Source organism: Pagrus pagrus, assembly GCF_965226575.1.
Source record: "Pagrus pagrus genome assembly, chromosome: 10".
Lineage (NCBI taxonomy): Eukaryota > Metazoa > Chordata > Actinopteri > Spariformes > Sparidae > Pagrus > Pagrus pagrus.
The window spans coordinates 18,603,170-18,628,041 of record NC_140194.1 but is presented as its reverse complement, the minus strand read 5'-3'; the positions used below and the strand labels follow the sequence as shown (position 1 = coordinate 18,628,041).

The 24,872-nt window shown below is 38.9% G+C and overlaps 2 protein-coding genes across 3 annotated transcripts; both read right to left on the bottom strand.

Moving 5' to 3' along the window:
• Positions 1-389: 389 nt before the first annotated feature.
• On the bottom strand, positions 390-8,904 carry adpgk (ADP-dependent glucokinase). 2 transcript variants are annotated; one of them, XM_084364255.1, is made up of 8 exons: positions 8,666-8,904; positions 6,668-6,914; positions 5,799-6,024; positions 5,645-5,707; positions 4,782-4,902; positions 4,504-4,700; positions 3,653-3,751; positions 390-3,503 (listed from the first exon to the last, which is right to left on the bottom strand). In XM_084364255.1, exons 2-8 carry the CDS (start codon positions 6,895-6,897, stop codon positions 2,940-2,942), a joined length of 1,500 nt encoding a protein of 499 aa, XP_084220381.1. In that variant the 5' UTR covers positions 6,898-6,914; positions 8,666-8,904; the 3' UTR covers positions 390-2,939. The 2 variants fall into 2 exon arrangements, with proteins under 2 accessions (XP_084220381.1, XP_084220382.1); XM_084364256.1 differs by having other exon boundaries at positions 390-3,500.
• A 2,601-nt stretch (positions 8,905-11,505) lies between these two features.
• Positions 11,506-20,409, bottom strand: snx22 (sorting nexin 22). The gene is made up of 7 exons (XM_084364257.1): positions 20,167-20,409; positions 16,288-16,371; positions 15,283-15,387; positions 14,750-14,844; positions 14,239-14,271; positions 12,479-12,546; positions 11,506-12,341 (listed from the first exon to the last, which is right to left on the bottom strand). Exons 1-7 carry the CDS (start codon positions 20,251-20,253, stop codon positions 12,229-12,231), a joined length of 585 nt encoding a protein of 194 aa, XP_084220383.1. The 5' UTR covers positions 20,254-20,409; the 3' UTR covers positions 11,506-12,228.
• Between the last annotated feature and the right edge of the window lie 4,463 nt (positions 20,410-24,872).

Genomic DNA, 24,872 nt, shown 5'->3' with positions numbered 1-24,872 from the left:
CTTGCTATGTTAAGGGTGCTATATTAAATACACTTTACTACTTACTTTACTTGGTGCTTCTTATTGTATATGATGGCAAAGGACTGACAATCTGTTCATACTTTGTATATATTGAGGAGACTCACTGCAAAGCTGTTTTTGCTGTTAAGCTCCAGAAATGTTTTGTGAACTACAAGACTTTATATCAGCAAGGGGGCGAGAATAAACTGACTGAATTATCATTTTCGTCTGAACTTCTCCTTTACGACACTGGGACCAGAGAATGTTTGGTGTTTTTTCTTTACAGACTATTTAAAATTGCAGTTTGATGAAAGTCGGTCGTCAAATCAATCATCCAAAGTTCTTTCAACATGACAAATATTAATAATCTGCAGCACAATCAAGCCAAGTACTTCTCTCCATACATACTTTAATGACAAACTACAAGTAAATGAAACTTGTTGAAAGTTACAAATGTTAAAAACACGAGACACAAACTATGAAATGAGTAAAGATGAATAGATTGTACTTGCTAAAAATAAAGGGGGGTTCGGAGTTAAGGTTACATTCACCTTTGCAGGCACACCTGCCACTTCCTACTAGTGCAAAGAATTAATTCTGCTAAACAAAACGCCATACATCTTTTTGTTGCATGTTTGCATTAAGACTCCATTATTGCATGCCTTCAGTGGCCATGTGAGGTATACAAATACACTGTTCTGACAGTTACATACTGTACATCTAACATGATGCAGGCGTTCCCACAATGCTCAGAAAATAGAAACAAACAACCCATGAAAAAAAAGCACGATTCATGTATATGCTAGAATCGAAATCAGGAAGCTTTTCTCGCAGTACGTTACACAGGCCAGGTAATTTTTCCAGCCAATCATGTTACATCACATTTTATAGGAGAGGGAAAGCAGTAAACCAAAAAACAGTAAATACAAAAATACAGTCACCCTGATAACATATGACCTACACCTCATTTTTTTTAACAATTGACTTTAATCCAACAGATCCTTGAGGGTTAATCTGATTGTAAACTGCTTTACTGCATAAAGAAAAATCCCCTAAATCCATGTTTAACTTTGCATTTTTTTGTGTAACATTTCATTAATCGATCACACATTTATTCGAACAATGCATTAGGAATTTATAATGTAGAACAAGAAACGGAGTTGTTGCTGTTGTTTGCTCCATGTGGAGTTTCCAAACTTAAAAGGGGCAACGTGTAAGATATGGCCACCTGTTGCGTGTTGCTACAAACAAATAGGGGGCAGTATATCACTAGAGAACATCTCGCAGTGGGATCACACAAGCCCGTACGCCTGTCAACATGTTGACTTTAATATCCACGTTAATCAATAGTGATTACTATATTATCACCTCTGCCAAGGAGGTCATGTTTTCACCTGTGTCTGTTTGTTTGTTGGTTTGTCAGCAGGATTACACAAAAACTACTGAATGAATTTCCACGAAACTTGGTTGGAGGATGAATGTCAGCACAGAATAGACCCCATTGACTTTTGGTGTGAATCCAGATACAGGGACAGGTCCATGATTTTTTTTCTCACTTCCTTGAAAGGTGCACTATGTAGTTTTGGGATAGAAGTTTTAATCGAAAACTGTTGGGTGAAAAAAGGCATGTAGAGCCGTACTTTTTTTCACACCTTACCCGATGAATTAAGGATTTATTTTGACAAAACCAGAGACGATTGGAGAAAGCAAACTAAAGACTGTTTTGGTGAGTTTTATTTGTTCCTGTCGAGTTGGAATGAAGTGTGTTTTAAGATGAGGTAATGAGGCATTTAAGCTCGTCTTGGTTCGAAAACTTGAATCCAGAAGGTGTGCGGTTGTATTTTTCTGTTTAGTAAGGAAAATAGAAGTAAGAGAATTTCCTTTCTTGAGATTTTGTGACTTTATTTTGTTTATTTATTAGATTTAAAAAGCTAAGAGCGCTCGTGAGAAGTAGAAAATAAAAACTAGACTATCAGACTACTACCTCTTGTGGTACAAAGTGGTATTACTAGACAGGACAGGCTGGGGCTAGCTGGTTAGCACACTAACTTCCGTAGATATTTCTGCAACACGGTACGTAGATGTCTTTGAAATAACGTGGACATTGTTATTATTTCACATACCTATCATAATGTTTGTTCCCTTTTTTTAACGTTTTGAACTAAAATTCCAGCCATATCTTACAAATTGCCCCTTTAAACATCTTTATAAAGGGAGTGTTCAGGCCACAAACAGAAAACATAAACTTTGTCACACACGCTACCATTTTTATCCTCACATGACAGATAACAAAAATGTCAAGTATATCTAGATAACAGTTATATACCCATCGGTGTCTGAATGAGCTTTCAAGTGATCTAATGACTATTTGACATGAAGAAACGAAGAACATCAAGAATACCACTTAGATTCTACATTATAGTAAGACGCTCACCAGTTTCCAGTCAAACACATTTGTTTATATGCGAGTGTAAATATGTGAATCTCAGAAGGGTAACTGACGTAGTGCTTATTTTTAAGTTTGTTTGGCTCTAAAATATGAATAAAATATTCAAGAATAACTTTAATTTTCTCAAGGCACAGCATACTGAAGGTATGCAGGTCAAAGCAAATTAGGTGAGCCAACAAAACTCTTTGGAGTTTGTGTCGATGGCTTTGAGCTGAGCCCAGTGCATAGAATCAGGCCACCTCACAGCCCGGTCAGATCCACTTCTGGAACGTTCTGCCTCAGTTTCTGTGTCTGCTGGAGGATTAGAGGAAGGAGAACAGAGGAGGCCGGAGCAGGCTGGAGAGGAGTCATCAGGCAGGATTTTCCTTTGGGAAGGAAGACACAGAAAACATGACTCCGAACCAACAACCACAGCTGCAGGTGAAGCTTCACTGGGTCTTTTCAGCACTTCACATCAGTGAGTGTCTGATGTGTCAGATTCAAGCAAATCTCAGAAGGGCTGCTGGGTCTTTAACTCGGAGTAAATCAGTCCCTCTGCTGAAATGGCGTCCCCGAGCCCTACTGTCCGAAGTGGCTGTTTGCAGACCAGCACCGGCGTCATGTGGAAGGTGACGTTTCCTCGCTGCCACACGGTGACCGGGTCTGCTGGGTTCAGGGACAGCTTCTCTCGTGGCTCAGAGTGTGAGCTGTGAAAATTCAGCGGGGCTTTGAGCTCCACTTTGCTAACGTCAACAGACTGGAGGCCACAGGACTGACTGCTGGCCACTCGCGCTCCAGCCATCACCGCCGCCGCCTGGTTCCCCCAGTATCCCTCCACCGTGGCCAGGATGTGGTAGGCTAGCGTGTGGAAGTGAATGCGAGTCAGGTCCGCCTCTGATGACGGGTCGCTGCGGCCGTGCTCCTCCAGGATCCAGAGGAGGATGTCGCTGACCCGGCCCATGTCTGGAATACCTTTCCAGGTAGCCATGTCTGAGTGAGGCCCCTCGCCAGCCTGAGAGAGGAAGAGTAGCTCCTGCTCGTTCAGCCCAATGGAGCTGACAATGGGCATAACCTGCTAACAGGAAACAGAGAAAAAAAACTTTAATTAAATACACAGAACTCTGTGGGGATTTGTGGGTTTTGAGCACACTCATCTTTTCTCTGTGAGGAACTCTGAAGTTCACAACGTGAAAAGTCTCTCTCAAGACGGTTTTCGACATATACCTCCTGCATGATGCTGTTCATGTAGTCTTTGTCGGTCATGCTTGCCAGCTCCAGGTGGATGGGAACATCTTTACGGATGTCAGATATGGCAGACACGGCCTGCAGCGCAGAAGGAAGTACAAGATATCAGATAAACTACCCCAAAATGTTAACAGTTTGAGTTGTGAATACTGTGAATAAAACATTTCTTTGTGAATAGCATGGACATGAAAGCAATCCAGTAGTCTGAAAATCTCGAACTTGAAGAATCAGCTAAAATCAAAGTAGTTTTTGTACATTACTGCAAATCATTTTCCAAAGGCAAATCGTTGTTTTTTCAATAAATGAGTGTTTTTGATGAAAGAGATGTGTGATCCATCACATTTACTTTTCACACATGAAGAGACTAAAAGTGGACAATGTTTGCCGCAATAAAAGCTATTCGAGTTCAATATATTGGAAGATAAACAATCTCACTTTTATGAAGCGGTAAGAGGAAATGCAAAGTGTTATCGTTCAGTTTACCACTTACAGCTACTGTAATAAAAAACGCTTCTACAAAACAAGACAAAGGTCATTTCTTGAGGTAATCGAATGCAGCCACAGTGAATTGTTGGATCAAGTGCTGCAGGTTGCTCACAGAATGATGGAAAAGTCAGATTACTGCCTGACCTCTTTATTAAAACGACAACAGTCTGTTTTGCATCCACCAGAATCCTGTGACCTGCAGTATTAATCCACATTTGCTGAGTATCTACAGGTGTCACAAAATCAACCAGGACTAAACTCTGAAGGATTACAACTTTGAGTATATATGATTGACAGTAAATGAGCAAAAACACGCTAATTCAGTGCAGCTTTTCATCACTGACCTCCTTCAGTCGCTCCTCCCACAGCTGCCTGCCCTGACCCTCCATCATGTGGAGCCCCGACAGGACCACCAGGTCCGGCTCGAACTCGTCCAGACTCGCCACGAACGTCTCCAGCGAGCTCATCGCCCCGTTAGACACATCGTGAGAGAAGATGAAGCGGTTGGCTTGAGGTGCCTGAATTGAACCCCACTGTTCACCTGGAGGCGAAACCAAACACAACTGTTGTGTTAAACATCCTCATAGACTGAAGGAATTGTGTTAAGTGTTCTTCTCTTTACCTGCTTTGTACTCCAAGATGAGGTGGTATTCATCCGTCTCCTGGAGAGACTCCGGGGGAACAACTATCTGCTCATCCAGCATCTCATGAAGTTTTGGACCGACTGGCCCACATAACAAGACCTGTGTTAGGAAACATATTCACAGTCAACCGTAAACACTTCATCCTGAACATATCTGGTAGATCTTTCTTCAGAAGGGGCTGTCCTGTAGTAGAATAATGGCATTTTTAGGAATTGTTTATTAGGAGTGTCACAATTCTCCACATCCATGAGTGGATTTGACTTTCGATTTTAAGGTCACAATTGACCTGATTTGAATTTTCTTTTTAGCACTGACGGCTTTGCTAATGTTAGACTCATTCCTGGATTTGTAAAGGTCAACAGATAACTGTTTTTTTACATTTTCAAATCCTTCTATAGGGCAAGTTTACAGCAAAATCTTGACTTTATCCTGGTTGGTTCTATGCAGGTAAAGGTTAACCAAAATTAATCAATCCAGAAATACACATACTAGCTCCAGTGATTCAACCATACACAACGGAAACCAGAAAGTCAGTTTGTTATAAAGTTTGGTTAAAATTCTGTTATTCCAGCTTCTGAGAAGTGAAACTTTTCTGCTTTCTTTACTCCATTTTTGACAGTAAACAATTTTCACCTCTTTCTTTTATAGACCAGAAAACTACCCGAATCATCAAGAAAGTAATCAACAGATTAAGCGTAAAAAAAAACAATTGTCAGTCGCAGCCCTGCTGACCAGCTTGAATTAAAAATGTGTATTTAAATGGCTCAGACAGTCATAAAGAGCTCATTCATCTAACTTGAGTATCAGAGTTTTAAACAGAAGTATAAATATGCTACTGTACCATCAGGTCGGGGTAGGTGGCGAGCTTCTGGCCAATAAGGGCAGCGTTCCCTCCCACATAAAGCTGAAAGAAGACAGCAGTAAAGTTTAGTGGAAGGAAGATCATTTAAAAAATGAAAAACAACAACCAAGTTTGTGTAGTAAGGTAGCCTTGCCTTCGCACCGGGGTACTCTGCTGCAGCACGTGCAATCCTCTGAAAGACTTCCTCGTCGCTGAAGAAGCGCTCGGCGGCTGCTCCGCGCCCCATGTAGTGGATGAAGGCTTCCTTCAAGTCCTCTTTGGAGTGCAACACTTCGTGATCCAGGCCGGCGCCGGGGTCTACAGCCAGAGCCTGCAGCAGCCCCACTCCTGTGACGACCACGTCGACGCAGGCGTTCACCCTGAACAAGGGAGGAGATCGAGACAGGTTTGGAGAACTCCAAATAATCCTGCTGACGTACTGTACGCACTTTTTAAAAAGGTCTGCTGGCAGCATTTACTGTTCAGTTATGTCTTGTGATCTTGTAAAACGTCGTCAAAACGAGGGAGGAATGGGTCCACCAGTCCTCTCCAGCTCCCTCTTATCATGTGCCACACCCATATATTTTGTTTAACTTACATTACTGAAGCTAAAGGAGCCCTTACTGCAATTTCACTGTGACCTCACAGATCAGTTATACCCCCTTTCCACTTAAACACGCTAAGATCTGGCTTCTGGGTGCAATTAAACACTGTTTCTAATCAAGTCTTTCCCCTTTGCACTGGTAGAAACAATCTTTCCACCCCTCTGGTCTACAGTCCTTACAGTCCAGCCAATCATCACCTTCCACCTCTGATCCAGCATGTTGGCTTGTATAGGCAGTAACTTAATGCACTCTGGCACAAGCGACTGAGCTGGGACAGTCTCATGATCACATATTCCTTTACACTCACAGAGCTGACCACAGCTCAACATGCCACAGTGTACAGTACAGTGACCCCAGGTGACAGAACATGCATCTCTATCTTACAGTACCAGTGACACAGTTCAGCTCTCTGACTCACCCGACCGCCACTTTGCTCCACTGCCGGGTCGGCAGAGTGATCAGAGTCTCCCAGGCAGCGGAGATCACCTGCTCCACGCTGTTCTGGCTGTTCGGGCTGTTCTGAGATGATGACTGAACGTTTGGCAGGCTGATGTACTGCAGAATCTGCTCTGGCAGCTCCGGGCTGCCATAGTACAAATAGCCAACAGCTAACGCCAGCAGGGCCGCTACTGAAGCCTTCCTCCACATGATGCTCCCACACACTCCTGCAACAAGAAAACCAGTCAGTTCTCTCTCATATCAACCATCAGCGTTAGAAAGTGATCAACTGATCGACAAGTAATCGAAGAAGATAACAGAGCGGTGGAGAGGAAAAAAATTAATCAGCAACTATTCTGATCATCGCTCAAGTATTTCAGGTAAAAAATTCAAAACATTTCAGCGTTACAGTTGACAGTTGGCTTCTTTTCCCACATCTTGCATCATAGTAAATCAAATATTTATTGTTGACTGTCTGTCAAAAAGGCATTTGATGATATCACCTTGTGTCCTAGTTTAACAGGAGGACATGTATTCAAGAAAATAGTCTGCAGATCAATCGATAATGAAAATCAAAATTAGTTGCAGTCCTAGATTGAATTACAAGAAAGTGATAAACAGAGTTGGTAAACCACCAAGACCGTACAAGGTTAAACTTAATTAATCCAATTAATCAAACAATAATTTTCTTGATGATTATACGGTCTATAAAACAGCAGAAAACAGTGAAAAATGGTATTAAGGATCAATCCAGCAATAAACAACAATTTTATTGATTGTTCGCTTAATCTATAAAATGTTAAAAAATAGTGAAAAATGCTCATCACAATTTCCCAGAGCTCAAAGTGAAATCTTTATATTGCTTCTTTTGTCCAAAAAAACAAATACTCCTCATTCACTGTCATAAAGACAAAGGAAAGCAGCAAATCCTCACATTTAAAGGTGCACTATGTAGTTTTGGAAAAGAAATCCAAACTCAGACAGTTAATCAGTCATGAGAATCTATCAGGGAACATTTTCCACTTCTCTCTCTCTCTTTCTGTGCTATATAAATGAACATGACTTCACATTATTATATAATTCATTTTCTTTTGATCGACTCATCGATACAGCCAAAACCAATTTTTTTAATTTACTTCAATGTCCGACCAGGAAAAGCAGCAAATTTGAAATGTTTGGCATCTTCGCTTGAAAAATTACCTATATGATTAGTTGATTATCAAATGAGATGTCGATTTTCTTGAACCACTTATTGAGTGACTGACTGATTGCTGCGGCTCTACATGGCACATTATGTAGAAATGAGGAGGCTGCTACAAAATCAATCATGATACTGCTCATGACCAACCAAAATGGATGAGGAGGAGACGATGCATGCATCTTCTTTTAACACAATATCATTGTAAGTTAATTGTTTATACCAACATTTATATCATGAAATGTTTCAGTTGATTGCACATAAACATGCATAGCATTAAGTTTATTATGTTAACTGTACATATCAACATGTATATCATGAAGTTAAAGCTAAACATCAGCCCTCCTTGCAGATATTTCACTTATATTGTCTTTGACTCACTTAATGAGCTCAGCATTTACTCTTGGATGACAGTGCAGGTTCAAAACTTAGTCTCCATGTCCTCTAATACTCCCCAGGAGCGCTGGGATAACCATAATATGTGTCACTGCCCTTTAAGCTGCAGCTATGCACTTTATGGTCCAGTTTGCAGGGGTTAAGTTACCGCTAACGTGGACATACATCATTTGTTAGCTAACATGCTAACAGCAGCAGACGGAATGTATGTTTGGCTACAGTCTATTAAAGCTAATCTGACAGTAGCAAGTAGCTTGTAGCTCGGATTAGCAAGCAATCTAATTTAAGGGGAGATCCTTCAGTCAGCCGAAGACTTCCTGTAAACATCTGAACAAGAGCTTTGGTTCAAACCGAAGTAGCTTCATAGTTGTTAGCGGAACGTACCGATAATGTGCAGCCTTCAAGTTAGTAGTTCAGGAAGAGGATCCTGTTTCCTGGTGAATCACAGACGGAGCATTCAGCCCGCTGATCACTGCCGGTGGAGGGAGAAGTGATCGAGGAAGTCAGAGTCGGTCATTGAAGGGGCAATGATTGGGAGAGACAGCAGCCCGAGGCGACACCGCCAGCACGCACACACACACACACACACGTAACGGCAGCATAGCGGCGGCTTCCGGTTACCGTTCTGCGCATGCGCTGCTAGAGGGTACATTCATGGTACGGAGTGTGAGGAACAGAGGGTTCACACACACACACACACACACACACACACACGAGTCAACTCCTGAAATCACTTAAAAAACTGGAGCTGCTTGTATTGTTGGAGGCTTTTACTTATTCAGAAACACATGTGCGTTTAACTTTGGGATTCCTGGAGATTGTTACGTGTAAATGTGAAATTAGGTGTGATGAGACTGTTAAATAAAGATATGAGGCCACTTCTCAAGACATATTTTAAAAATCTTTTTATTTGTACTAGCATACTGTTTTATTTCCATTTCCATTACATGTTGTATCTGTTTTGTATACGTGGATACGCAATAAAAGTTAAATGAAATGTGTCTTTAGCATGGCTAGATTCATTATCTGGGGGCCCAGGGGGCAAATAGTTGCTGTAGGGCCCCTTTAGGCCTTTTGTTTAGTTATTTTTATTATTCTTTGAGGCACCTTTTGTGCCTTTATGTGACAGAATAGCTTGGGAGTTGATGGGGGGAGAGATAGAAAGGGGGGATGACATGCAGCAGGGGGCAGGGGGACACAGCCTTGGTACATGGGGCGCACCAATGTAAACACCAACACTCCCCTGGTAGTCCAGCTAGCTGCACAGCAACTGAACTAACAAGCTAAGAGAAGGTAAAACCATGGATGCATGATCAGAATGCAGTTAGCCACAGTTAGCATTTACTGAGGTGACATGCTGCCTTTATTTGTTGGGAGCATAATTTCAACAGATGTCTAATTCTTACATATTGTAGCCTCCCACTACTAATAATGTAAGCGAGTAACTACATTAATGCTGATCACACCATTTGTCTTCTACTAAGTCAGTTCATTACACAGCCTTCTGTTGCCTTGTTACAAGAGCTCTCCACTGATTTTACACATGAACACGATCAGTTTACTCCTCATTAAGAATACCACTCAGCTTGTTTTAAGAGATGAATTATACAGTGTGTTGCATAATATCTCTGGAGGGAACATTCAAGCACATATTACAAAGTCAGCTTAGGAGAGTAAAAGATGTTCAAGGAAATGGAAGGAAGTTCAAGGAAGGAAATTTAGGATTTTTGATCTTATCCCATTGTTGGGACCAAAAGTGAGCATATCTCTGCCTCTGCTACACTGTTTTTGACCACTGATTCTTAAGCAAGTAGCCCAGCTTTATGGAAGTGCAGTACTAAACTGCTGGAGTAGCTGGATCGACTTTTAACACAAATCTAGTATTCAAATAAGTTGCGCTCATCTGGTGAGACAGGATACAATGAAACATTACCCTCTGTAGGTCTGGGGGATTTTAAATCTTTAAGTTTCTACAATAAGTGCACTACTTCACACAGCAACCCGAAAAAATACTTTTCTGTCTTAATTTTGTTCCTTTATCCTGAAGGAACAGGTCCAACCATGTCTTGAAATTAGCCCAGCCAGAGGCCATTTGTAGCCACTTTAAACCACAAACAAATAACACAATTGAAGACTCAGCCACCTTCTTCCTGCCTTTTCTCCCTCAGGCAAATATGCGTGTCAGCTCTGCTTGTTGCTGCTTGTAAACTATTTCGCTGGAGGCTGAGGTGTGGTGGATGTAGAGGAAACCGGTTTTAAAAACTCTAAACCTGCAAACTAAATGTAGAAATACATCTGAAATGTCACGTACTGAAATCACCACCTAATATTAACAATAATTTAAATAAGACGGTCCCAGTCTGAAAAATCGTTTTCCAGAGAAGCCAAGTATTTACAGATATCCTCAAAAGACGTTCTCTCTAACACTAAATTGACGCTGATGAGTACTTTTGAATGTTTTGATCAAAACTCACAACTTTTCTGAGCAGTAATCTTAAGAGACTTTTGCTACAAATTCAATTCTGCACAACTTTTTCTTCTTCTTCTGCACAGTAATTATGTCAAGCAGGAGAGTGAGGCTCTGTCATGAGACTTACACACACTGTAAGGAATTCAGTATACGTTTGGGGAATGAAACCCACAGAATTTGTTCCCTTTTTTCGAAGTGCATTCAACTCCACACCACCTCAGAGGTAAATGATTTACGTGCAGTGACAATGCAGGACTTTTACTCAGAGTTTGAGTATTTTCACTGTACACCGGTATTAGTACTTTTATTTAAGTAACGGATCAGAATACTTTTTAAACTACTTTGCAGGTTTAAGAGCCGGATGTGTTTTCTCTGTTTTGTCCCTCACTGGTTTTAAGAGCTGTGGTCTCCTTTCAGAAACAAGATGATCAAGCAACTTTTCAATCAAAATCTGATGGTAGCTGGTGGATTGTTTTGTCACTGTGTGATCAAACCACCTCCTGATAAAGAACAACAGCTGAGTTTTGTCTGTTAAATCCACAATTGATTGTTGCTTATTTAGTCGTGCATTTAATGTCACAGAGGAACATTTTAAATCCAGTTGTTGTCTTAAAGGTTATTTATGAACGCATCACATATTTTCCAAGGACAGAGCTGTCAAAACATAACCTTTAGTTTCAGAAAGAAGAATGTTGATCATCTTGTTTGTCGGCTCCGCTTTGAATAGAGAATCCACACAGGATGAGTCATCGCTGATTCTTTATGACAATTTTAATATAAACAAGACGATACAAAACTTCAAAAACATTAGTTTACAGTGAAAACACTTGCTTAGCGTTAGCACCAGTATTCGGCCGATGGCTTGATTGTGTTTGACCTCATTCAAACTCTGTAAATGTCTGTGATAAAATGTCAGTTCTGCTTCTATCAGGTCTGTAGCAACGATGACACAAATATAAACAAGAATATCTTTAAAAAACTAAACCCCATCCACCTTGGATTTCAACTCATCCTCTACACTCCCACATGGCTCTGTTATCCTAAATATTTAACTAAGCTACAGTGTTGCGAAAATGGATAAAAGACAAGTTTGTATGTGCCCAAAATCTTCATTAAAAACAGTTTGTATGTTACTTAAACTAACATCCATCTTCATGATTAAAAACACAGGAAGAAACTGAGAGACTACCTCTGAAAACAGATCCAAGTTTCGTGATGACTTTTACCCTCAATATCAGATTCTCAAAGGGCTGAACATCACAATAAAAGGAGTCCTGAAACAAAGAAAGCCTTTGTTTCACATTTAAATCCCTCTGGGGCCGCTGATTTGTGACAAAAGCATCACCCAAGTGACCTAGTTATGGCTGTTTTCTTCTGTGATCTCCTGTATGCTTTCATTCTTCGTTCTTGGCGTCATTACATATTTGATTGGACTGCATATTCTACTTTAAAACATTAAATCTTACTAACTATCATTTCAGGCCTCTATAGAAGATGCAGGCTCGGTGAGAATAGGGGCGGTGAAGCTGACCCGAATGTCGCGGGGGTAAAACCCCTGAAGAACCCCGTCCACGACAATATCTGGGAGACCTGCAAGACAGAGTTCAGACTTAATACTGTGTGGACATGTTTGTCATAATTTTAAATTAAAAATCTGATGTTTCTCAAAATGTTCCAGAATATATTTGACTCTTTTGCAAAAGCCTGCACGTGCTGTTCTCTCCCACCTGAGGTGCAGTCAGAGATATACGGATCCTGGAAAAATCCAAAGACTCGCTGATGTGGTAACTGATAACTGAAGAAACAAAAGGTGAAATGTGACAAATTATTCTTATGCAACGGTAAAAAAAAATCTCTTACATGCATATTCTGGTGTGAATGTGCCAGACGCAAGCCTGAACAGAGTTGATCCAGGGCCCCTGGGAGCAACTTACACAATGTTCTCAGCATCGTGTCATTTCATGTGCGTAAACTGACTCCCGTAACTCTAACAGGACAAGATGTACAGCCAGAAGAAGTCACGACGTATGGTGGCCTGGATGTGGTGTGTGAGTGTCAGTTTGCATAAAAAATAATACCTGCAAGTGTTGTGACGCATGTTTGCTCCTCACAGTGCTTTGATTATAGTTTGTTTTTGCTCCTCTTTGGGTTTGAATCCCTGTTTATAATAAAAGCTGCAGGACTTCAACTAAATCAAACATTCATCAAGGTCAGAAAGTTGGGACACTAAAAACAGAATGAAGTTGTGTTCCTGAGCCCGTGTAGTAATGTCCTTTATATAATCATGTGGGGAACCTTGCTTCATCCTTGCTTGTGAACGACTGAGCCTTTGGAGGAAGCTCTGGCTTTTCATACCCAATCAGGAGTTTTTGGAGCATTCAACAACTTTCTCAGTCTTTTGTTGCTCCTGTCCCAACTTGTTAGAAACGTGTTGCTGGCAGCAAATTCAAAATGAGCAGATATTTAAAAAATAGATGAAGTAGATGAGGTAAACTGATAAATATGCTGTTTTTGTACTGTTTTCAATTGAGTATATGTCAAAGTCCAACCTGAACTCGACAGGCGCTCTGTTTTTTAATGTCCAAACCTGACTTAAGCCAGATAATGTAAGCTTAATGAATGTTTGCCACCTGAAAAGTAACAAATACACTTTGCGTTGCATTCAAAGTGTTGTCATGTAAGCGTTTTTCAGACTGACTTGAGGGGCTTGATGTGAATCTTCCTAGAGCAATAACTTTGACCAAAAAAAATTGGGTACAGCTGAGTTGAAACATGGCGGACGAAAGTAAACACTGGATTGATGGTTAGAGACTTTTACCAAAGTCATGTTTTGTATAGCCATTGTATTGTTTCCTTTGCTCTTCCTTTTCACTCAAACACTGGAAACAGCTGACAACGTGTCGTTTAAACGCTCTGAGCGATAAAATGCAAAACAACTTCGTTGTGGCGTCCATGTTGCTCCCACATTCTGACATGACACACGAACATGCCGAAGTCGGAATAACAACTTCCCAACTCAGGAAATAAGGACCATCCTAGAATCCGTGAATGCAGCATCACTTTGCACAATTACACCTGACTCAGCTGCATTTTGTTGGAAGATGCACGGAGAACCCTGTTTCTTATCGTCTTGTCAGTTTAGCTCAGTGTTTTCACACCCTGCCCTGCTTGTTTTTGAAGTGTCCCTGCTCGAACACACCTGATTCAAATGAAGCTAAATGATGTGCGGGAGCAGGGAAACATCAAAAACCTGCAGGACAGGAGGCTTCCAGGAAAAGGATTGAAAAGCACTGATTTTGCATATTTTAACAACATATTTTCACTAAATGAACTTGAAAGCACCGTGTCAACAGAAGCGGCCAACCCAGCCTGGTGGGTTCAATCAGGTATCCATGCTCTACACAGGGTAAACCTCTTCCAGCAGACACAGCACATATTCTGTACTGCATGTATACAGAAAAATGGGAATCACTAGTTTAGATCTTACCTGTAATCCTGACTGTCCAATTCATCGAGGGATCTGAAATTAGAGCACATAACTATTACACGTTTCCTGCAAGGACACTGTCAAAATAAAGGTTGTCTATCCAGTATGTGTTTACAACTCCAAACAGTTAAGGTTACTTAAGTTAAGGATACAGAAAATAACCTTTTTTGTTTTGAAAGTTACTATATATTTATGCATATATGTATATATACATATATGTGTGTGTCTATATATATATATATATATATATAGACGCACACACATATATGTATATAATTTTGTATATACTTTTTTTTTTTTAAAAAGAGGATAATCCAAAGTACAATGAAGAAACAAAAAACAAATAAGGTCTGGATTGATCTGTTTCATATGTGTACATATGTCCTTGATCATTAGCTGCATTTTTATTATGTTGCTGCATTGCCCCCAATCCAAAAATAGAAGTGCTAAATATAGCAACATGTCCGACATCTCTGGGTGCAGTCAGAGGAGTCTGGACTGAAGGACTTACTCCGTGCTGCTGATCTTGTTCCCTGTGTGAAAGTGTTTCAGGTGGAGGAAGTCGAGCAGCACCTGAGGCACGTCTTCATTCTGATAGATGATCTCCTGGCCAATGAGAGAACAATACAACTTGTAAAAATTGACTTTTGGTTAGTTAGTAATTTCAAGACTGAATGTTTATGAATGAGTCTTTTGTCTTATAGCTTTGGTCTTAGGTCAGGTTTTGGGGCATTTTTTTTGCCTTTATTGGGCAGCAGAGACGGAGAAGAGGGCATGATGAGATGCAAATGTCGCCGGCTGAAGCCAAACCAGCGACATTGTGGTGGCCGTGCAGCATGCTTCGTTAACCATTCAGCTACCAATGCATTTTATCTACCTCCTGGAAAGCAGTTCTCAACTTCTGTTTCATATAAATGAAGTTTGGTTGGTTGTTTATCGAAGTCAAAAGATCTGTCTCACACAAAAGGAACAGAGGCTTGCTGCTGAAGGATATCTGTTGTAAAGATGTTCCCACCTCACTGTGTGTACACCTGGATGTGTTACCTGGATGTAGTCTTCCAGCTCCTGCCTCCTCTGCTCCATAGGTTTGGTCCTCAAATGAGGGTTCCTTTTGCTTGGGAAGTCTGGGGTCTGGATGATCTTCCGGAGCTGCAGGTAACACAAGATACAACGTGAATCCACTGTGATAGCCGGCCACGACAGCACACGACACATAAAGTGACTTAAATTAGGGACACTGTGGACTTTCTGACGACCAGTAGTGCCATGTTTTGTAATAGTGCTTAAATGGGACAGCGGAACATGTAAAAAATAAAACATTAAAATATTTTTAAATTGCATTTGAAAGACAGTGAAAGTGCTTTATAGACAAGTAAAATCATAAAACAATGTGTCTTTTGGCACACTGGAAGCCGATGCAGTGATTTAAGGACAACTATAATGTGCTCCACCTTCTGGGTGTTAGTGAGGACTTAAGTAAGTGGGCGCCAATAATGTATCAAGTAACAACAAAAGACGGGAAGAATAAGAGCTAGCCAGCAATGCACGAATCAAAATATTTGCAAAGAAGATCCTTGCACGCTGCTGTCTCAAGTTTTTGCACTTTAACTTGAATATTAAACATTGTGCACATCTTTTGTGTGTGTGTATATCCTTGTATGTATCTATGTAACTGTGCAGTTTTTCTTCCCTGTAAATAGAATTGTTTTCTTTTTCATTTTGTCCTTTAGTGCTACTGTTTATATACACTTTGTTCTATTTCATTGTTTTATCCTAATATAAGTTAAAATATTTGAATATCTGTTAACACATTACTGTGAGTGTAACATGGAGGGGGTAGTAACTGCATTTCATTGTGTGTTTCTAAAACATCACGGTTATTGTAAAATCGACCATAAATGCAAGTGAAGCTTCCTTTTAATGCAAAATAGTTTAGTAGTATCCTATGCTGAGAAGATATTATATATTTTATTTGTATATAATTGTAGGGCTAGATACAGTAGAGAGTCATTCAGTTACACTGTATTTATTGTGTCTTCATATACATACTTTTCTGTGGAGAGTCTGGAACTCGCTGCTTCTTCTGAGCACAAAATGTTTCCTCTCGTTAAACAAGACTTCAACTCTGAAAAGCTGCAAACAAAAGACAGAAGAAGGAGAATTATTGCCATTTAGTAAATGTAATGTTTTTTATTAAAAGTGGAGAAGTGTGTCAGTGTGGCTCTGCAACTGTCGTATTCATTTTCCACCTTTATCATCCAGCACATTTAAAACGTCAACCTATCAAGCGCAAACAAAAATTCGACAACAATCAAATATATCAGGTTTAGATGATTAGAAATATACTAATAATATAATAATAATTAAATATAACTAATAACATTAAATCTAAGACACCATGTGTTGGTGGGTTATTCCTCAGATGCTCTCATCTCTCCACCAGGAGGAGGCACAGAGCTTCAGATTTCATTCTCAAGAAATGTGGGCAACTACAGCAGGATGGTCTGTTTACTCCAGCTGTAGCACACAGATGAACATTAAATATAATAATTCAGATGTTATTTATAATGTTGCTGTTACTGTATATACTAGAAGCAAATCTCTGCTTTATACACTTCTACACTACAATGAAGTCTGGGATTTTTAACTAACAGCTGAGATCTTGATGATAAAGTGTAAAACACAGGTTTCTGTCAGTGTTTTTCTTATAAATATGATGCTTGTGGATCAATATTACTGCAGCATTAATGCTAGATGTTGAAACTTCATGTTTGAGCTCAGTTTAACTACTTTATATACCGTTGTTAGTTTAATTTTCAGCAATGCATCATATTCTATAAGATCACCATGTGTTTGGAGGGTCGCTGCCTAAAAAGTCATTTATTCATGCTAATCCAAGAGAGTTTTTAAAAAGTTTATTTAGAGAATTTTAGTAAATAATACAAAATAATAATAGTAAACTGCAAAGTAGGAGTCGACCAATATGGCTTTTTCAGGGCCGATATCGATTATGAGAAATCAAGGAGACTGAAAACCGATATTTGGGACAGATATTCATTTACATCAAAAATGAAACTCTTTGTGTCAAAATTTCAAACCACCAGTGATGAAATAAACCAGAGTATTCCAATTATTTTACTACTTTATACTTCTGTCCTTTACATTTATTTGATAAATGAAGTTACTAGTTACTTTGCAAATTCAGATTATTCAGGGTTTATAGTTACCAATCAGATATTGTTGTAGACGCGACATTGAGTGAGAGGATGCTGCATCAGAGCCAAAGTAGCACATTTGTAAATTAGTTTATTTTATCTTCAATCTACCCCTAGGTCTACCCTTACAGCAAAGTAACTAAAGCTGTCATATAAATGTAGTGGAGAAAAAAATACAATATTTTATCCTAAGATGTAGTGGAGTAGAAATACAAAGTTGAAAAAAATGGAAGTACTCAAGTGAAGTACAAGTATCTCGATGTTGTAAAAAGAAAAAAAGTTTAACGAAATCTTAAGTAAATGAATGAATAAAAAAAAATTAATTCACAAGTACTTCAGTAGATTGTTATTTAGTTACATTACACCATATGGTTTTAAAAACAAAATTAAAGCTTTGTCAGTAAACTTTAAGCTTCAGTGTCTGTGATGTCTTATAGTGCTTTTATTTCTGCAAACACAACTCAACATTTTAAATCAATAATTATTTTATAGCAGACACTTTAGATTAATGTCCTCACACATGCTGGCAACTCAAAACTCTGAACCACTGATCAGATAGGAAAGGAACATTATGTTGCTGAGGAGAAACTTGAATGTTTGAGCGTTTGTACAGTTACAGCGCTTTATCAGTGACGTAAACAAAAGGTAACATGAGTCCAACATCTTGTGGTTTCAGAGACTTGGCTGTTAAGTCTGGAACAAATTCCCCAGGCGAGTGTTGATTTCTACCATTTTAAAATGTAGGTGCGAGTGTGATACATTATAAATTCACAGCTAGGTGACTGTTGTCACGAAGTGTGACTAGTTTCACTTCTGCCTCTTACATCAACTGAGTTTATAGTCACAGAAAACTTAAGTAAAAGACACCACATGTGTTTATTTCACCCCTTTTCTTGCCTCAATAAGCCTTTACACAGGATACACCCGAGTCTGTGGCTCTCAATTTAGGCTACTGTGTGTCAGTGTGTGTGTGTGTGTGTGTGTTAAGGGAGAGGGGGGATAATGTCATAAATGTTTTACGGCTCTCTGGTTTGAAATAGGAAAACCTCCAGACAAAGGTCAGGAGCGAAACAAACTTTATGAATTCATCCACACTTTGGACTCTAAATACTTGAGTATATCTACTTAAGTATTTTTGAAATGCTTTCCATTATTATGTCCACCTTGTGAGACTGTGTACTTTTATTTGAGTACAGTTTAGAGGACAAATATCGGACACATATCCTTCTTTGGTTCTTGTTTATTTAGTCAGCAGTGTAATGAATAATAGAAAACAGTTCCTTCAGGTTAAAACCACTAGTACATTAACTTGAGTACTGTTCTGAAGTACAATTACAAGTAGTATTGTACTTGCCATCGACTACATTTGTCTGAAGCTTTAGTAACTTCTCAGATTAAGATTTTAGCGACAGTACATTTGATCAGTTTCTATAATGGGCGTTGTTACACATTAAACCAACAAACACATGATACAGTTTGAATTAGCTCCAGCTGCACTGAACAGTAAAATGATGCCTTCACTAAACAATCACACTGCCACTTGTCAGCATAACAAAATACTCTTTTTATCTTTTAATATTTTTGTAATTTAAATTATGTAAGACTGTGTATGCAGGACTTTTACATGTAACTGAGTGACAGGTGTATTACTCTGTTACTAATTAAAAGAGTACTTTTACTGCCAGGTAAGATAAAGACTTTGAGAACATGGTTTCTTCCTCCTGCTCAAACACACACCTGGAGGTGTGTGAGTATAACTGAGGTCATGCATGTTAAGAGCAAACACATTTAAGGCAAAGAACATATTACTTTCAGGAAAAACTGTTCCTGTACTGTACTTATACTTTTAGAGAGCCACTTCTTTTACCTGAATGTTTATATTTTAAGATTCAACATAAAAATAATTCATAATCATGACTTTTTATTTCAGAATTATCACTTTTTATGTTATAATTTGGACTTTAATCACATAAGTCCACTTTTTTTCTTATTATTCTGACTTTTTATCTCACTATTTCGACTTTATATCTCAACATTTTGCCTTTCTCCTTCACAATTTCGACTTTTTCTAGCTCACAAGTTTTTATCTCAGAATTTTGACTTTTATCTCATAGTTTAACTTTTTAAATCTCATAATTCAGACTTGTTATTTAACAATTCTGATATTTTATCTCATAATTTGACGTTTGTTTCATAGTTATGACTTATCATCCCATTATTTCGACTTTTTAAAATCATAATGCTGACTTTCTATTTCATAATTATGATTTACCATGGTAATATTTTTTCAAGCTGATTTTTAATGTTATGTTTTTCTTTCACTTGCAGAAATGAGCTCCAATAATATCAATATCTCTTATGCATTAACCCTATTAAATAATACACACACACACACACACACACACACACACATATATACACACACCACTGTTAGGTTTACTAAAGCAACACTTTAACACCAAACTCCATTGTTTTAGCTGACAGGTAAAGATCTGAGTATTTCTTGCGCCTCCTCTGAGCCACACGCACTTTCACTTCTCTCCTGCAGGTCACCTGGCTCACCTGGCGTCGCAGTTCACCTTTACTATCAAACTATGAACATGCGGTAGTCTAATAACAGCGCGAGAAGTGATAGCCTAATGGAGGAATAACGAGTTAAAGTGTGTTTACATTCAAGCGACAGGAGGTGAGACTGACAAATCATCGTCCTCACCTTTTTGGACTTCCCCGACTCATCCACTTCCCTCTCCATCGAAGGTATCGACACTTCAATCATCGGGAAATCTTCCGACAACACCATCGGACTCCACAAACTGTCTGAGATTTACTTTCTACAGCTGATCACGAACTGAAAGGAAACTTTACACGCCTTTCTCCGCTTCCAGGAACTGAAACAGACCGTGTCCGTGTGTGTCTGTGTGTGTGCTGTCGCTCCGCGGTCGGTCGGTCGCTCCTGCGCTCCACCTACACACTAATTGGGCAAACCCAACAGTCAGGCGCATCCAGGGACATTAAAGGTGCAGTCCAACATTTAGGAATACAAGTCCACGAGGTTATAACAACAACAACAACAACAACAACAACAACACAGGGCTGGTTTGTTGTTGTGACTGTGTAGCTGGCTGGTATCCACATGCACCGAATAAGATTCAAAACTTTTTGTTTTGTAACACTTGTGGATGTAAGATTTTTAAACTTTTACCCACGTGCACAGATTTTACCAGGATTTTATTTGTGTGCTCCCTCAACCACTGAACATTTTAAACAAAACAAACAAACAAACAAACAAATAAATAAAAAGACATAAAATCACAAGAAAAGCTCCTGGGCTCTCTTTTTTAAACTCCTTAAATGCCTTTATTGTCACAGCATCAATCTGGGAGTCTGACAAAGACGCTGGAACATGTCGCAGTCTTGCTGTGACAATAAAGGCATTTTAAATGTTTCAAGGAGAGCCGAGGAGTTTTTCTTGTGATGTTCATGTCTTCATGTATCCCCATCCAAAGAGCACCTCGGACAAACTCAAGTCTTTGACTCCAGGAAGCTCTCCTACTCTTACATTTTTAGAAAACAAGATTTTTATTATTTTGATTTTCCATATTTTCCTTTTTCAGTTTTCTGTAAATGTTAGGTTATTTCTCAATATGAGGGTCTCCTTTTAGCCCATTTTTGGTCTGCACCAACTACGAACAATATCTGGATATTAAGTGGCTGAATGCTCCACTTTATGTTCATCAGCTAGTCTGCTGAGCAGGGAGTGAAAGTGATGCTGATCAAAGTGATGGGAGTATCAAAATAATAAGGTTGTGGCCCACAAAAAAAAAAAACACTGAGCTGAAAGACACTCAAACGCTGTAGAGCTGAGAGGAACTACAGATCTTTTCTCTTACACACAGTATTTAATATTTATTCTTAATGCTTCTGTGCTGCATTAAATAAGGCTCTGTGCAACTTCTCAGTTGTGCTGGAAGCCAGTTGTTAGTCTACGTTAGCATGTTACAATCCGCTCACATATGGTCAATAAAAAAGTGATTAATTCATTTAAATCACTAGAAATTGTTACATAGAGCCCCTTCAAGCAGGTCTGTTAGGTTTCATTTTTACTTTCGCATAAAAAAAGCTTGACTAATCACTTTTTCAACCTCTCATCTTGGATCAGCGCCAGGGCAAATGAGATGTATTTAAAGAGGAAACACCTGATCTCAGGTCAGGTCAGGACACCTTCCTTCAGTAAAGGACATCTCCACTGTCAAAAGTACAAGTTCACATGACACACAAAACATCAGAGTGACCTAAATATTCCTCTTCCTACACAAAGACTGCCGTCTGTCTATCTTATTAATCTATTGACAGAGAAATTAATAACTCAGCGAGTAGAGAACTGCCAACAGAATAGCAGCTGTGTTTTCTGATTAAAGAAAATACATTAAAAGTCAACAAAATAATCTTAACTAAAGAGATACTTACTCCGATTTACCAGTTGCCATGTGATGACAACTAAGGAAACTTAATGGAGTTGTTAGCGGAGCTTAAAGCAGCTACAAGGAACTTTATTGTTAGTTGGTTTTGGCGGCCCCTGTGGTCAGAAGCGGTACGAGCACCACTGCATAAAGAGAGCTGCTAATGTGTGCAACTTGGATTGAAAGAAAGAAGCAACATCATGCATAACATAATTTTTAATGCTAGTTTTCTTTTTAAACATATGTAAAATTAATAAGTTTAATATGATGATGGTGAAACAAAACGTAAACTGTGCAGCTTTACTCTGTTACTGAAAACTGTTTTAATTTTATGTCTTATCCAACACTGATAACTTTTTTAATTATACAGAAATTGCCAGTCTTCTCGATGATGGTCTTGTTTGCTCATGTAGGTCATAAAAAGGCATCAGTATTAAATTAAGACTATTTCAAAAGTACCTTGCAGTATGTTTGAGTCAAGGTTTATGTTTAACTACTACTCCAAAGGTTCAGAATAAACGTTCACGGCAAGCACATATAAAATATTGTTTTGGGGTTTTTTTTACACAAACTAAATAAACTATAATTATCACATACTAATATATTTATAACAGCCTATTAGAGCTTCCACACTGTATTTTCTGATTAAAAAGGTGCATCAACTTAAGGACACTGGGTTTAAAACTAGCCTACTTCAGTAATGTCACTTTCAAATCCAGGTTCACTTCTCACTACACAAAGAAACACAGAAACACAAAGTAAAAATCTTTGGGTATAAAAGGGGATGTAAACCCAGACCACATAACACAAAACTGCTCACATCCTCAGACATGCTGCTTAAAATTCAAACTAAACTTTGTGTAGTTTAGAATAAATGTATCATGTATTTGTTTTGCCTTTTTCATTTTCCTCTTTCACCATTCAAATACTTTGTACAGCTCATTTTCCATGTGTTGGATCACATGCTCTGCCTGTGACCTGTCATCATGGGATTTATATCTTCACATCCCTGTTGTTGCTCACTGTGTTTTAATTTAAGCAGGCAGAAGAGCTTACTTAAGCATCTCTGTATGAGGATATGTGACCCTAAAGAGTCATAGATCACAGCGGGGTAAAAATATAACTTGTCTGCGTGTTGCGTCATCACCCCGTTTTACTACGGCTCATGTGAATCTTTGCCCTGCTGGCAAGCACTCATTGTGTCTGCAGTCACACTGTCAGCAGATACAGGCCATACACATTAACAAAAAGGAAGTACGTCTTGGTTTGTAGCAGGAATATAGTACTTCATTAGTTTCTATCTTAATCATAACTCAAGAGCAATATTTTATATTTTAATACTTTAAAAATTACATTGTTGATGTTGTTCATGTTGAATTGGATTTAAAAACACTGGTCTCATTTTTGTTTAGACTGCCTTGTTTTTGTTTGGTCAATCTTATAATGTATCTCAGTGGATTCAGAAAGAGTCTAAATGGGTTTATAGGACAACAAGAATTTCACATGAAAGAATGCAATTCTTATAATGTTATAAGGTTTTCATTGTGACATCTGCAAGTCGAAAAGAAAATGTTGGGAGTGCTGCTTATTGGTGTCTGGTTAACTTTGGTTAATGAACAAAGTTATCATTATTAAACCCCTTAAACACACTCACTGTCTCTCAGAACCTCACCGAGAAGCCTAAAATGTAATCTGAAGCTTTTAAACATCCTTGAAAGCATCTGGAACATTTTCATGAGTGCCTAGAATCTCCTTAAGAACCCTTCAAAACCCCTCAAGAGCCTCCTACCTTGAGCCCTATGAAGAACCCTTTGCAACCGCAAAGAACCTCTAAAATGTATTCAAGGACCTTTGAAACTTCCAAATGGATCATATACAGTTTTCAACAGAACCCAAAACCCCCTCAAAGACCCAAGGAACATCATCTGGTACCGCCACAACGTCGACAGCTCAAGTAGTTCTTAAACCTCCTTCTGAAAACTCTTCAGAACCGACAGGAAGTCCCAAAGAACCTCCTATCTTGACAAAGGCAATGACCCAAGTTCCCATTCCTCATATAAGAATTATGTTCTAGTTTCTACACTATAGCACTAGCTGGATCCTCATTTTTTTGGTTTTACTTTTTGTTTGGCTGCTCGAGAATGATTTAAAGTTGTAACTTAATCTTGTGATCCGGATGCAGCAGAGGGGAAATCTGATCAATTTAAATCTGAAATGAGGACGCAGTTGTAGAAGACAGCATTTTCACTATTATGTTTATATTTTGCAATTTAAACTCCTCCTCTTCTGAAACCCGTTCTAGGGCAATGTGAAGGCAAGTAGCCACAGCTTCACTCACTGCAGTCTGTCATCTATAGACATACCAGCCGGTCTGGGGAGCGTGATGCAATTTGTTGGAGCTAGTGTGTGAATGAAAGAAAGCACTGTCATCCAGAATAACTGAGTTAGTTGATGCATTCTTGAGTTCTGCACAACGTTTGGCTCTGGTGTTTACAGCCAGAAACTGCCATTCAGTTGTGCATCCACAGATACAAGTCCTCATACAGACCAACATAATAACTGTTATCAGACATAATGGAAAATGCATGACTGTCTACCTAAACTTTGGCATAAAACCAAGGCTTTCTATGGACTCATTTAATGTTTTAAACGTTTGTAGTTTCCTGTCTCTCTTGTTAAAATCTTTGATTGTATGGATCTAACCTTTTTTACTTATTTCCTATTTCTGATGTTTATCTTCATAGTTGGTTTATGTTTTTTAAAGCTTAAAACGCTGGCTTTCTGTCCAGTATAAGGAAATGTGTTTTGAAATCTTGATTAGAGTCTTTGTTTAGATTATGTGATAATGTTTGAAAATGATAATAATGATAATGATAAAACACAGCAAAATCAGCCATCTGTCTCTCCATGTCTCACAAGGAAGAAAGAGTGTGAGAGAGTTAGTAAAAGAGAGACAAAG

What these genes read in the sequence shown, in the direction of transcription:
- adpgk (XM_084364255.1), bottom strand. Translation starts at nt 6,897, where the DNA reads ATGTGGAGGAAGGCTTCAGTAGCGGCCCTGCTGGCGTTAGCTGTTGGC. An exon ending in CAGAGTACCCCGGTGCGAAG is followed by an intron (nt 5,708 to 5,798) that starts GCAAGGCTACCT and finishes GTCTTCTTTCAG; the next exon opens with CTTTATGTGGGAGGGAACGC. An exon ending in GGGAGGAGCGACTGAAGGAG is followed by an intron (nt 3,752 to 4,503) that starts GTCAGTGATGAA and finishes TCTGCGCTGCAG; the next exon opens with GCCGTGTCTGCCATATCTGA.
- snx22 (XM_084364257.1), bottom strand. Translation starts at nt 20,253, where the DNA reads ATGGTGTTGTCGGAAGATTTCCCGATGATTGAAGTGTCGATACCTTCG. An exon ending in AGTCGGGGAAGTCCAAAAAG is followed by an intron (nt 16,372 to 20,166) that starts GTGAGGACGATG and finishes TTTTGTTTGCAG; the next exon opens with CTTTTCAGAGTTGAAGTCTT. An exon ending in TCCAGACTCTCCACAGAAAA is followed by an intron (nt 15,388 to 16,287) that starts GTATGTATATGA and finishes TGTTACCTGCAG; the next exon opens with CTCCGGAAGATCATCCAGAC.